At 34.8% G+C, this 13,507-nt stretch overlaps 1 protein-coding gene across 12 annotated transcripts in view; it reads right to left on the minus strand.

Annotated features, from left to right (window-relative positions):
* The window catches only part of RAPGEF2 (Rap guanine nucleotide exchange factor 2), a 229,467-nt gene that overhangs the window by 25,964 nt on the left and 189,996 nt on the right, over nt 1-13,507 (minus strand). For all 12 annotated transcript variants that reach the window (XM_084884153.1, XM_084884156.1, XM_084884149.1 and 9 more), the window contains 7 exons: nt 7,641-7,777; nt 6,565-6,723; nt 2,850-3,002; nt 2,427-2,591; nt 661-768; nt 370-573; nt 160-268 (listed from right to left, as the gene is read on the minus strand). In XM_084884153.1, the coding sequence (XP_084740279.1) occupies nt 160-268; nt 370-573; nt 661-768; nt 2,427-2,591; nt 2,850-3,002; nt 6,565-6,723; nt 7,641-7,777 (1,035 nt within the window). The remainder of the gene's footprint in view (nt 1-159; nt 269-369; nt 574-660; nt 769-2,426; nt 2,592-2,849; nt 3,003-6,564; nt 6,724-7,640; nt 7,778-13,507) is intronic.

Below are 13,507 nucleotides of genomic sequence, written 5' to 3' on the forward strand. Positions count from 1 at the left end.
AAATATCTATGTGTGGGAGCAACATTGATTACTTGCCTCCTGCATGCCCCCTATCAGGGAATGAAGCCTAATGTTTAAAATATAACATATAAACTTAATTTTGTGATTAAGTTTATAAAGATCAAAAGGAGAAAAATGAAAATATGTGAAAATACTTACCAAATAAATTGGTTTTCACAGTGATAGATAAATGTGTGTTATTTCTAAGAATTTCCATGGCTTTTGACAGCTGAATATTTTCAAAGTTTTGACCATTTACTTCTAGTATCTAAACATAAAATTATAAAATTAATTATCAATATTCCAATAAACCGAAGAAAAAAAGACACCAATATTCACCCTTGAAATCTGGATTTAGAAATAGCATACCTGATCCCCTCGTTTCAAGCCAGCTTCAGTTGCTTTGCTACCCGAATCGACACTGTCCACAAAGATCCCAAATCCCTTCTCTGAGCCTCCAAGTAAGATAAAAGGCAAAGGAGCTTCTCGGGACGGTTTTGTTAATGTCATCAATCTCCTTTTTGCTTTAGCTGCACATGCAATATTTAACAGCCTTAGATGTCCACCCATTTTCTGTAAGAGTTCAGAAAGTGGTTTCAAAGACAGGCTGAATAAAATGAACTTAAAACCAGTGGTTTTAAAAATAATCACAACTATTACCTCTCTTTCCAGATTATTTTCAAATTCTTCTAGAAATCGAGTCATTGCAGGATCTCCTTCAAAGTCATTGAAGTGATTATTTACCCACAATAATACTACCCGTGTAACCTGAAAAATTAATTGTTTTCAATAGGTTTTCTAAAAATTCAGCACTAAAAATTTGCAATTAAAGTGATTTCAAATTAAACATTTAAACAACATAGTAATAACAAATAAGACAATAAACTAAGTATAAAAAGCCTCAGCAATGATTTTATTAATAAGGAAATGACCTTCTAAAATTTATACTCTGAATATTGACACTAGATTGTTCCATGAGTACAACTTTATGCTATGTTCTAAGGGCATCCTTAATAGTTATAACAATGCTTGGCATAAAGTAAATTCTCATTAACATTTTACTAAATGAAGTAAATTGCAAACTTTAAATGTAAAACCACTTGTTTTCTCTTATATGAGTTTAATTTCTAAATTTGAATAAAAGATCAAATAAATTTTCTATAGAATTGTTTTCAAATATTAACCTCTTAAAATGAAAAAATTAAGCACGCTATTCTACCAGTAAAGAAAAAGAGATGATGATATATAGCTCATTTTAACCATAGTTTAAAATATTATTTATTGTTAATATACTGTGATAAATTATAGTATAAACCTAATCACTCATGGGTCAAATCTTGATATTTACATTAATTTTATGTCATTTACCATAACTACTGCCCAATTTTTCAAATGTAGGAAACATATGATTCTTGACTTTCTAATAAAATTATAGTTTTGTAGCTGAGAAGCCAAATTGAAAGTCCACTAGCCATATTGCACATTAGAAAAACGAGATTCATAAATCATAAAGTGAAAACTACCACCAACAGCAAGCAATCTTTAGGATGTGCTGGCTCTGAGCAAGGCACTACATGAAGAACTTTATTTTCTATTATTCATTTTCACAACAGTCCCAAATGGATGTTGATTATTCATTTTACAAGTAAATAAATGAGTGTCAGGAGGGTGAGATGGCATATAAGGTAAATGACAGAGGCAATACTACTCAAATCAAGCTTTTACAACTGAAGAGCCTGGCTGAGATCTAGGCCTGTGGCTCTCAGAATATGAACTGAACAGCAGTTCTGTCCCGATGATTCCCTAAGGCCACACAGCTAGTGAGTAGCAGGACCAGCACTAGAGCTTGGGCTTTTCTCCTGTTCTGGATTTTCCCACCCTGCCTCTCCCAAGTCTGTCTCATGTAAATCAGACCGCACATGGAAAGTACAGACTATGATTAACTTTCAAACTTCATGAGAGTATGTAGTTTACCATCCAATCTAGCCTTGACACAGCTCACAAAGAGATGCTGAAGAAGGGCTGTTTAGAACTACATTACTGAGACCGACCAGCCAGCAATGGTTGTCCTACAATGCTGCTATGGTGCCAATTTAAAAACTGTAACTTTTCTTTTATCTGGTGTACACTGACCCTCTACTAGATGATACAGATTCCTATGAAACCCAGATGTTTGGGGGTTGTGCTAAAAGAACTGAAACTTAAACATTTGTCAATAATTTACTAACATTTGAATAAAACAAAAGGTAATTTCTAGGACTGAACCTAGCAACCCATAACAAGAACTAACATTTGTATCACTTTCGCATAAAAAGTACACTCTTATTCCATTAAAATGATTTGAACGTAATTGGCATGACAAATATACTAAAGTTTATATACGAATATTTCATACTTAAAAGTCAAACTAGAATATATTTTCCAACCTTATCCCTGAGGCTCGGGTCATTAAACCACTCCAATAACTTTTTGCCCACTTCCATTGGGCTAGAAAGAAAAGTCCTGTAGGTCAATAGGAAGTCTTCTATGAATGTTGGATCCACCACCGAATGCTCTTCCACCAAATGCATTGTTAATCTTTCTGAGGTGCCCTGTAACAAACAGAAGATTTAATCACTATTCTGCAGAAACAGCATCTGTACAGTACCCTGAGATACTCAAATCTTCACTATAAGGCAAACTGGGTAGTGACATATAGAATTAACAAAACTGCTGTTCATCAGGAAATATAAAGACTTTTCACAAGTGATAACTTTTAAGAAAAACTAGTATGCCTAAAAATCGGGTGGAGGAATCTAAAGTTGTCACACCTGATAACTGCCAATAAAATAGAACCATATTTGTCTTACCTTGATGACGATGTGTCCCTTTCTTGTTCCAGTTCGATCAAGTTCTCGGTGTTCTTTCACCATAACAATTTCTCCTTCTTCCTCCACTTTTTGCATGTTCTTCTCTACTTGGTTGAGAATACGGCAATAATCTTGCTGGGCTATGCAGACAAACTAGAATAAAATATAAGTCACATGTTAATGATTAAGTGCTTGCAAGAGACAGCAGTACTAATAACTCAGTGTTTTAATTATTTAACTGACATTTTTATATGTCTTTCCCATACTTTCTAATGAGTGCAGTAATGAACCTTAATCAGAATTCTCTACTTTCTAATGTAGTTCTTCCTTGCCCAAGAAAAGTTTCATTTTTTAGAATATTTATGTGCAGTTTATATTAAAAACACCAACAATTTTAAAAATCAGATGATAACATTAGGAGTCCTTTCTCATGCTTCTTCTTTGACAATTAAAAAAGCATTAGTGGAGGGGAGTGTAATCTTAAAGAGGATAGACATAAAAACATAATCACCATTTAGTGGGTTTTAAAAGTTTGAAAAAAATCTTAAAAGCAAGATTTTAAAATAAAGATGGTTTCAATAGAAAGACGTTGAAATTCCATACATGGATATGTGGAATAGATATTAAAAATTTGCTAATTATATTGATAAATCATTTTAGAAAGTCTATTTAAAAAAAAAAAAAAAAGGTCACAAAACAAGCCATATACTTGCTAAGCTCAAATCGTTATTCCTTATAACAGGCATTAAGGGTGATCCCTGCTCTTAAAGAAAAAGTTAACAATACACACCAAGCCATTACTCCTGCATCACACACACACACACACACACACACACACACACACACACAAACACACACACACACATATGTCAGGATGTCAGGGCTTAGGGCTCATACTTACTTACATTTCTTTGCGGTTTTAAGGAAAGTTAAGAACAAATTATAGAAATCACTTATAACACAAATTAACCAAGGCCAAAGTTGCACCTGAATTTTGAATGATTTATTCTTATTTAAGAAATCATGTTGGGATAAAAAAACATGAACATTTCTTTTCCTCTTTTAATGTGAAAAAATGAAAAAAAAAAAAAGGGGGGGGGGGGATGGTTGAATTATAGCATACGTAAGATAAAATATGAAAGCCATCCAAAATCCTATTTTCATAGGACATTTAGAGTTCTGGCTTTATGTTTATGATACTACATTAAATATTTTAAGGTGAAAAACCAAATATTGTAATATTTATAATGGTACCCTCCTTCTCAGCATTTTGCAGTAACCTTACAAGGCTTCTTCAATTTTCCTCCAAACCATCCCATAAAGAAGGCACTATGATTGTCCCCGTTGTACAGATGAAGACACAACTGTAGCATCGGCTACTAATTTACCCAAAGTCCCATAATTACATGCTCACCGATTTAGAAAAATTGTATATGCATATCAAAATCTTAGAAGGAAATATAACAAAATGTTAATTATTTGTAAGCAATGCAAATTATAATTGACTTTCAATTTTTAATATACTTTTCTATATTTTCTTTTTTTTTTTTTTAAAGAAGTTGGAGGAACAGTTCACATTTGAGAAATAGCATAATACAAAACTATTTCTTCTACTGAGTTAGATGATATCACTAATTTTTCTATTAAGACTTTAGAATCAAAAGTTAAAATTCAAAAGACATAGGCTCTCCTTGTAAGTAATTATACATAGCTTAATTCATTTTTTAAAATTCCTTAAAAAAAACCCATTTCCATTACACTAACCCCATATATGGTGCTTAACCTTTGGTCTCAAAAATATTTTTATTTTTTAAAACTTTTACAGGGAAGGAAAATTGTTTCCACCATCTCCAAATAACCGTGTTCTTTCTTATACTTAGTTTTAGAGAGCATAATTCTAGCATTTTCTCATTCATCTCCTAACAAAGAAATATATTCCTGAGTTAAAATGACTAAGTAGGCAGAGAAAAAAATGTATTTTGAAGAGAAATGTACTAAAATGAATCTTCATGACTAAGAATTTAAGAAAATTAAAATAAGTTTGATTTTAAATTCTCAATGTCTAGACAGACAGTTTGGGCATTTTTTCCTTTAGAGATATAAATGACATTCTCCAGTTTATTCCATATGCTTTTGTCTGCAACTATCAGAATATGTGATTCAAACTTCCACATAAGGATTCACATCTGCATTAAACCCAAAGCTAAGGGTGGGCTTAGCACTGGCTGACTCAATGAACCAAATACACGGAGTGGCCAGGTTATTATGATCTCTGAACGCATAATCATCTGGCCACTCAGTGTATATCCTATATAATAAAAGGCTAATATGCAAATTGTCCCCTCGACCAGGAGTTTGACCAGCAGCCAGGCTGGCCAACAGCCCATTGTTCCCTCCCCTGGGCCAGGCTGGCTGGACCCCATCCATGCAGGGATTCATACACTGGGCCTCTAATACACCCCCCCCCCCACACACACACACACTGAGTGTCCAGATTATTAATTGTTCAGAGATTACAATAATCTGGCCACTCAGTGTATATTATTAAGGACTCAGGCTCTTTTGGTTTCTCTATCTAAAGTTTGGACTTCAATCTAAAGCAAATTCCTCATGACTCTACGATGCATGCCAGTGACAACAGAGCTTCAAGCTTCCTCATTCACATGCAGGAAAGTGAGAGAGAATATTGCTTCTAGTTTGGGCATTTCTTCAGCAAACTAAAATGCCATAAAAAAAGAAAAATCCCAAACTGAATTTCTAATATGGCCATATAGAGCTGATATCTAAAAATAAATTTAAGATGGAAACATTTATCTACATTTTTATTAGAGTTATTTTTGCTTTAAGAAGTTTACAAATCTAGTGAGAAATTCAGGTAAAACAGAATTTTAACTGGTATAACAAATTCAATTTGTGAATTGTTTTGGTGAGGTTTATACTTTCAGACAGCTGTTGAAACATAAAAGTATGCATGATGATCTTGGCATTATGATATAAAATAAAAACCCAAACAAGATTTTGCTTCTAAAAGGCCAATGGCAGTTTATGTCACAGTATTATTTTCTCTTGGGTACATGACATCACAATTTATATTAATCAAATTAATTTTCACATTTGGTCTCAATATTTTCTCTAGTCTTTAATTAAATGTTTTTAAATAATGAATAGTAACATAGTCTCAGCATTGACAGGTTAGCTATTAAGTATTTTCCTTATGTCAGCAATTAATTTTTACTGGCAAGTCTTTTTACCAAATCTCACTAAGATTAATTTTCATGACTTCTAAAACTAATTTCGTATCTTGTTTATATTAAATAAAAACACTGTATAACTGTACCAGATCATCTTTATTAATCTACTTATACAATTTATTTTTAGAATGTGAGTTTTACTCCCATATATTTTGATGAAATGCATAGATTATCAATTATTAATGGAAAAACTTAAAATACCATCTGTACAGAACACTCTGTTTAAGAGAACATATTTCTAGAACACTTAGTTTTTTGTAGTTCAAATAACTTTAATAAGATTTATTTTTAATTTCCTGGGGCAGGATAACACTAAAAGCACTATAATTATCAGCTCTACTTTAAAATCTTACTAATAAATCTAAAAGCTGACCTATTTATTTAGGCATAAAAGTCTTACCACAACTACAGATATATGTTCTTTATTAAGCATAAAATAAACTTAAAAAAATGATATTTTATACCTGGCAGTCATCCACCTTTGTTCTCATTACTCCTTTCATATATTCTTTGTCCATGGTGGGAGAGACACCAAAACTATTTCCCATACATAGTATTTCTGCTTTGCCATCTGGGTAAGTCACTTCTACAGAACCATTGAGAATCACTGACCAGGAATCCAGCTAATTCAAAAAATAAGTACAAAACAGAAAATAACATTATGATCATGTAGTTGTAAAAGACAGAATACTCCCTACACATGATTTATCTGACTTTTCATTCTAAAGATGGAACAAATAAGTAAAGTTAACAGTTTACTAAAGTTAACAGTTTACTAAAGTTTACTAAATTCACAGAACAAGGAACAAAGCATACCATGTATGTAGTACATATTTTTTATATCTAGCAAAGGGTGTATGTCATTCTGCTCCCTCAATATAACTTTGCATATTATTCTCTAAAAAGACATAAGGGGTCCTAGCCAGTTTGGCTCAGTGGATAGAGTGTCTGAATGTGGCCTGAAAGGTCCCAGGTTCCATTCTAGTCAAAGGCACATGCCCAAGTTGCAGGCTCAATACCCAGTAGGTGTTCAGTCAATCAATGATTCTTTCTCATCACTGATGTTTATCTCTCTCTCTCTCTCTCTCTCTCTCTCTCTCTCTCTCTCTCTCTCTCTCTCTCTCTCTCTCTCTCTCCCTCCTTCCTCCCTCCCTCTCTGAAATAAATAAAAATACATTAAAAACACAAGGGGAAAATTTCTTTTGTTCCCCAAAACACATGCCGTAAATAAGAAAAAGTGATCACCACTGCTTGAATAAGAACATTAATTTCTTCTGAAAAAAAGGCATATTATAAACATTTAAGTTGCAACATCTGTAAAGTTAACACATAACAATATCTTTATCAGTATCATTTGAAATATTGTAAATAACTGAAAATAAAACAATGGATTTGGACTACTTTGACATCATAATGAGCATATCGTAACTCTTGACTTACTCAAACTTCTTTATTGGTTTTTTAAGGGGGAAAAAGTTCATTTTCTGTATTGACAGAACCTCAAACAGAAACTTTCTAAGTGGAAGAAATATTTACTAACCTCTTCACCATCATTTAACACTATGGTCCCAGCTCTTTCCACCACTGCAAATACCATCACAGCACAGAGTTCCCGTCTCACTGACATCGTCATATTGGCAAAAGCAGGCAACTGGTGCATAAATTCCAAGAGTTGTTCTGAAAAGGAAGGATACTCTGTAAAAATCACATTGTTTTTTTTAAAAGAAGCAATAAAAAAGAATGCTCTAGGGTTCTGTATTTTCAAATGCCCTAAGATTCGACCTATTGAAAAATGTAATTACCTACTTTAAGGATCTTTAGTACAAGTTGGCTTTCTTGCAGGTCTACAAAGATTTCTGTCATTATGAAAATAGTGTCATTTCCTTGTTGTGTCAGGAGCAATGGTATACACTGTAATTGAAATTCTAATGGGAATGAATAAATTAATAAACTTCAAATGGGAAATTTCTATTGAAAACGAGCTGTGATTTTATTAAGGCTTATTAAGAGGTGAAAGGATAAGCTGAAATGAAATAGAGCTCTGAGAATTCTCTGAAAGCCATTGCAGTCCACTCCAATGCCTTTTGAGCAAACAGATGCCCAAAACAGAGAACAGAAATAGCTGCCTTCAACCTAAAGATATTCCAGGATTTAGGAACCAAGGAATGGGTGTTTTCAATGGATCAGACAAATCTATGAAAACTGGTCAATTAAAACTTTATACTGTAACATGTAAGTGACAATATATGATCCTTATCCCACAGATGGACAAAAAAGAAAGACATGTTTGATCCCCTAACAGGCGATACTTTGAAGAGCACTTCTACTTTGGTCTAGCTGTTGATGAGATGAATGACTTCACAGTATTTTCAAGTCCTGTGGTCTCGATTTTTAATTTTCGGTATTATTAGGCAGCTTTACTAATTACTTACTAAATTCTTTCCTTACTCTTCAATATGGCTCTATGAGGTACATGATTGTTGCTGTTTTTGTTGCTATTTTTTAAAAAAATATGTTTTTATTGATTTCAGAGAGAGGAAGGAAGAAGGAGAGAGAGATAGAAACATCAATGGTGAGAGAAAATCCTTGATCACCTGCCTCCTGCATGCCCCACACTGGGGACCCAGCTTGCAACCAGGGCATGTGCCCTGACCAGGAATCGAACCGTGATCTCCTGGTTCACAGGACCATGCTCAAACCACTGAGCAATACCAGCCAGGCTTGTCCTTTTTAAAAATCTCACAGGGAGAAAACAGAGACTCAAAGCCATATAATGAGGTGGTGGCAGTAACACAATTCAGGACCATCTGCCTCAAGAGTTCACACTGGACATCACAGGTAGCGATGAAGAGCAGAAGGTGTGTGCCAGACATCATTTGAATGCTTACTAGTTATATTATTTTGGGCAATTTTATGTAATTTCATTAAGGCATATTTCTCTCATTTGTTAAAAAGTAATATACATGTCTTTACTGGACACTTGTGAGGATCAAATGCAAAAAAGGTTAAGTCCTTAACACAGAGTAAATCTATAATTATAAAAGGGTAATACGCTGATTACAGTAGACTGGATGTCTTCTGGATGTCATTCAGACTGACAAAGCCAGGGCAGGGGGGAAGCCAGCCCAGGGAATCCCACCCAGGCCTCAGGTGCCTGCCGGTGGCCAGAGGAGGGAAGCCCGGGTCCCGGCAGCCTGATTCCTAGGTGCTGGAGGGAAACCGTGCCTGCAGCTGGGGGATGGAAGGCCTACTCTTGCACAATTTTTCATGCATCAGGCCTCCAGTATTTAATAAATGAAATAGCTACTAATGTCTTTGTTAATATTCCTTCTACCTTATGACAAATTTTATGTTGCTGTATATATACAGTTTGTTAATTGCAAAAACAATGTAGAATAGAAAGATATATTCTACATATGAATGTATATTACACATACATATACATGTATATTACATTTCCAGGTCAGACTGGGTGATTTTCTTTAGCTCAGCTGGGTAATGTCTGCTCTGATTAGACCTTACGTCATCCCTCCTGTATAAGACTTTTCATTATATAGGGTGGCTTTGGTGATCAGGCGCATAACAATCATAGGTGGTATCCAGGGACTCTGTCCAACAGGACAGTGTTCTTCAACTTGACCCAGACTGACTGATGTGCCAAGAATTTAATTTACTGTTGTAACCAGCTGTTGTTGTTGTTGTTGTTTTTTTAATGAAGAAGAAAGAGCATTAAAGCACATCACTTACAGAAAGGATGATTTGGTGTATTTATATTATTTATTTCTGGGACAGTAATAAAGCAATTTTGAAACCACTGCAAGTGATAACCCATATTTATTATATATGCGAGGTAGGAATCATTGTTTACAAATACACTGACCTTCTGGTTTAAAACATAAAGGCAAATGAACAAGTTGTGGTCCTCTGACTGACACATCGTACAGCTCTGCTGTTTCCAGCCTCTGTTTCTTTAGCTCCCACCCTCAACCAGCTCATCATAAGGTCTGAAAGTATCACCTTTAGACCACCCATTTTTTAAAATATATATTTTTATTGATTTCAGAGAGTAAGGAAGAGAGATAGAAACATCAATGATGAGAGAGAACCATTGACTGGCTGCCTCCTGCATGCCCCCTTCTAGGCCTGAAACCTGAGCATATGCCCTTGACCAGAATTGAACCTGGGACCCTTCAGTCCACAGGCCTACGCTCTATCCACTGAGCCAAACCGGCTAGGGCCCATTTCACTCTTTCCTTTCCCTGGGTAAGAAATCAAAGATTCATGGACTTAAGAAAAATATGAGACTGGAAATCACCAGAAATATTTTCAACTTCACAGAATGTTTAGACAATAATATAAGTCAAATTACCAACACAAGTATGATGGAACAATTTGAAGTATCTGAATATGAAGTATAAAATATAATCACTAATACTTGCTATAATGATTTAATGCCTTGCACAGACATTTTTTTCTTGCTTTTTGGCAGATTTCTACTCCATTAGTAGATAATAAAATCAATCTGTGATAGAGTAGTGACTAACATTAAAAAAAATACAACATGATGTAAAATTTGTGTGCATCACATATATTAAGGATAAATAATAAAGGAGGATGAAAGTATCTAATAATAGAAAATGTCCATAATTCTTCAGGCTCAGTTGAAAAACAAAAAATAAATAAATGGTTAACCCGATGGCATCTAAGAGTTTTTAAGACTATCAAAGATTTATTAAAGGAACGGAATATTGCTTTTTGTGAAAAATATTAGCCATTTTAAAAAACTTTTTTCCTAGTAAATGTGACACAGTGGAAAATCAAATAATCAACTTACAAGATCAGAAACTGAAGCCAATTCAGAAAATTAGCTTACCTTATTTGCTTTGGCTTAATTTTATGTAAGAAACAATATTAATATGTTTTGTTTTGTTTTTTAAATCTATGGAGCCAAAACCAGTTTGGCTGCTCAGTGGATAGAGCATCGGCCTGTGGACTGAAGGGCCCCAGGTTCGATTCTGGTCAAGGGCATGTACCTTGGTTGCGGGTACATCCCCAATAGGGGGAGTGCAGGAGGCAGCTGATCAATGTTTCTCTCTCATCGGTGTTTCTAGCTCTCTTTCCCTTTCCCTTCCTCTCTGTAAAAAAAATCAATAAAATATATTTTTTAAAAATCTATGGAGTTTTTGGTGGTATATGATTAGGGAAAAAGAAATTCTTTGAAAGGGACCAAAGTCCTTTTCTCTATCTTAATGTGTTAAGGCCTCAAAACAAAAGATCCAATTAATAATCATTCAATCATTAGCTACCTACAAATTATGAGTTGGGAGACTAAAAATGAATAAAGTCCCTTCCTTCAAAGTAATGAAACAAAGGTACACCTAAAAATCTAGGGAAATCCAAAGAGAAAATTGCAATTCTTGCAGTTTTAAAAATGATAAAATATTAGCAATTTAATTTGATTCAATACTCCTCCCTTCTCTCCTCCCCCCACTCCCACCATCCCTTCTTTTCTTGTGTGGATAGGAAGAGAGGCATTTAGAGAAAATATCTAAATTATCCAGATGTTTGTAGTTCATATGAAAGATGCCTGTTTTAATTAAATAATGGAAGATGAACTAGATTTAGTAACAGTAACAGCAAATGATAAGGCTAAAGAATTCTAATGTGTGGTTTTATTTTGAGGAGATAGATACAAGATCTAAGATCTCCTGTGTACCAAACAACATACATTAGGCCTTATCTTTAATGATTTAAAAGTATATTTGATAAGGGCAAGCATCAAGATCATTGCTGCTTGCAAGAAAATTGGTATTCAAGGAAATGTTATTCACTGTAGAGATTATATCAGCAAGTACATTATTTTGTAGGAATCAGCATAGTTCTTGCTTTCCAGAAATGCTAGGAGAAAAACCTCAGATATAAAGTAAAAGCCTTACATTTTTAAGAATGACATGCTACATATATTTTGACACTAGTCATCGTTTTCTTCCATAACTATACTAAAACAGACATATTCAAAAAGAGAAGATACATTAGCTCACAAAAGGGTAACTTCCACATCAGTCTGCCCATAAGCAGTGTTCAATCTAATTTAAAACATGCTGTGAGCAAGGATTCTGGAACATAACAGCAAATAGAATACACTTTAGTCTTATTCTCTCTTTAAAACTACAATAAGGAGATTTTTAAAAAGAAGTTGGCAAAGACAAAGAGGAGAGTGAAACATAATTTTGGACACTGGAAATCAGATGAACATGTGTGGTATCAAAGAAAGCAAAGCCCTGTATTTTCAGGGGGTAAAACAAAACTACTCCAATGTATGTGCAGGGCCCTCAAAAGACTTAGAAACCACCAGCACCTTTGGAATGAGGAGCAGTGACTGTAGAGAAGGAACTAGAGGCGTGTATTTGAGAAGCAGTCAAACCCCTCACTCCAGCAAAGATATAGGCGATAATTATCCAGAAAAGGTTAATGCAGAACTCAGTTCATATCAGAGGCCACTTTCTTCAATTCTGAGCCCTTTAAAAGGAATTACTGGCTCCACCTTCCTTAAACAGGCTCCTGTTCACTATACTGCCCCACCTCCATCACCCCCCGAATTCCACTTTATTCTTCAGACTGCAACGGACCAAGGACCTCATCCGCCTTCCTACCCACTGATGCCAACACCTGGAAAAATGCTCAGTACATACATAGAAGGTGCTCAATCTAATCCAATGGTTATCACCATATGACATTCATCTAGCAAGCCCTATATGTGGCTTTATGATATTTTAATATCTAATCCCAGGTTTTGCTTTTTCATCTTTAATTTCCTAGCCTATGCATATAGCTTAAATGATAAAAAGTGTTTTTCAGACATAATGTTTGTCTCCCTCAAACACACATGCAACCAGCCACTCATAGTTATGCCTATACTGTCTTCTAAGCAATCTCAATAGATTCAGTTCCTTGACTTTCTCTTCAAATACGTACTGGCACAAAGTGAGTTGGGGGAGTGATAGGACAGATACTCTGGACTCAGGTAAGTATGGTTACAGACTCTAGACCTATGGTGGAGAGAAGACTCCAAGAGAAGTTGCTCTCACTCTCAGTAGGCTGAGGAGAAACCAGAATGCAGAAGGTACACTCAAAACACTAAACCCCTATCACACAATCCACTGTGGCCTGATGGGAAAGGTGGGGACAGGATACCTCAAGGAAAGGGAGAGTGGCTTTAAACTACTTAGCTTTTTAACCTTAGGGTGTGTTTTAAAAAAAGACAACTCCCAAAGCTCATATGCTGCAATCTGACATTCTGCTGAATTCTTCTCCTCAGTCATATGGAATCAGAGCAGAAGCAAAGTCCTCGACGGGACAATTTCCCCAAGTGCCACTTGACTAATGTTTATATAGAGAAATCATGAG

The sequence above is a fragment of the Pipistrellus hanaki genome (genome assembly GCF_964339955.1).
Source record: "Pipistrellus hanaki genome assembly, chromosome: 5".
In the NCBI taxonomy this organism is placed as follows: Eukaryota; Metazoa; Chordata; class Mammalia; order Chiroptera; family Vespertilionidae; genus Pipistrellus; species Pipistrellus hanaki.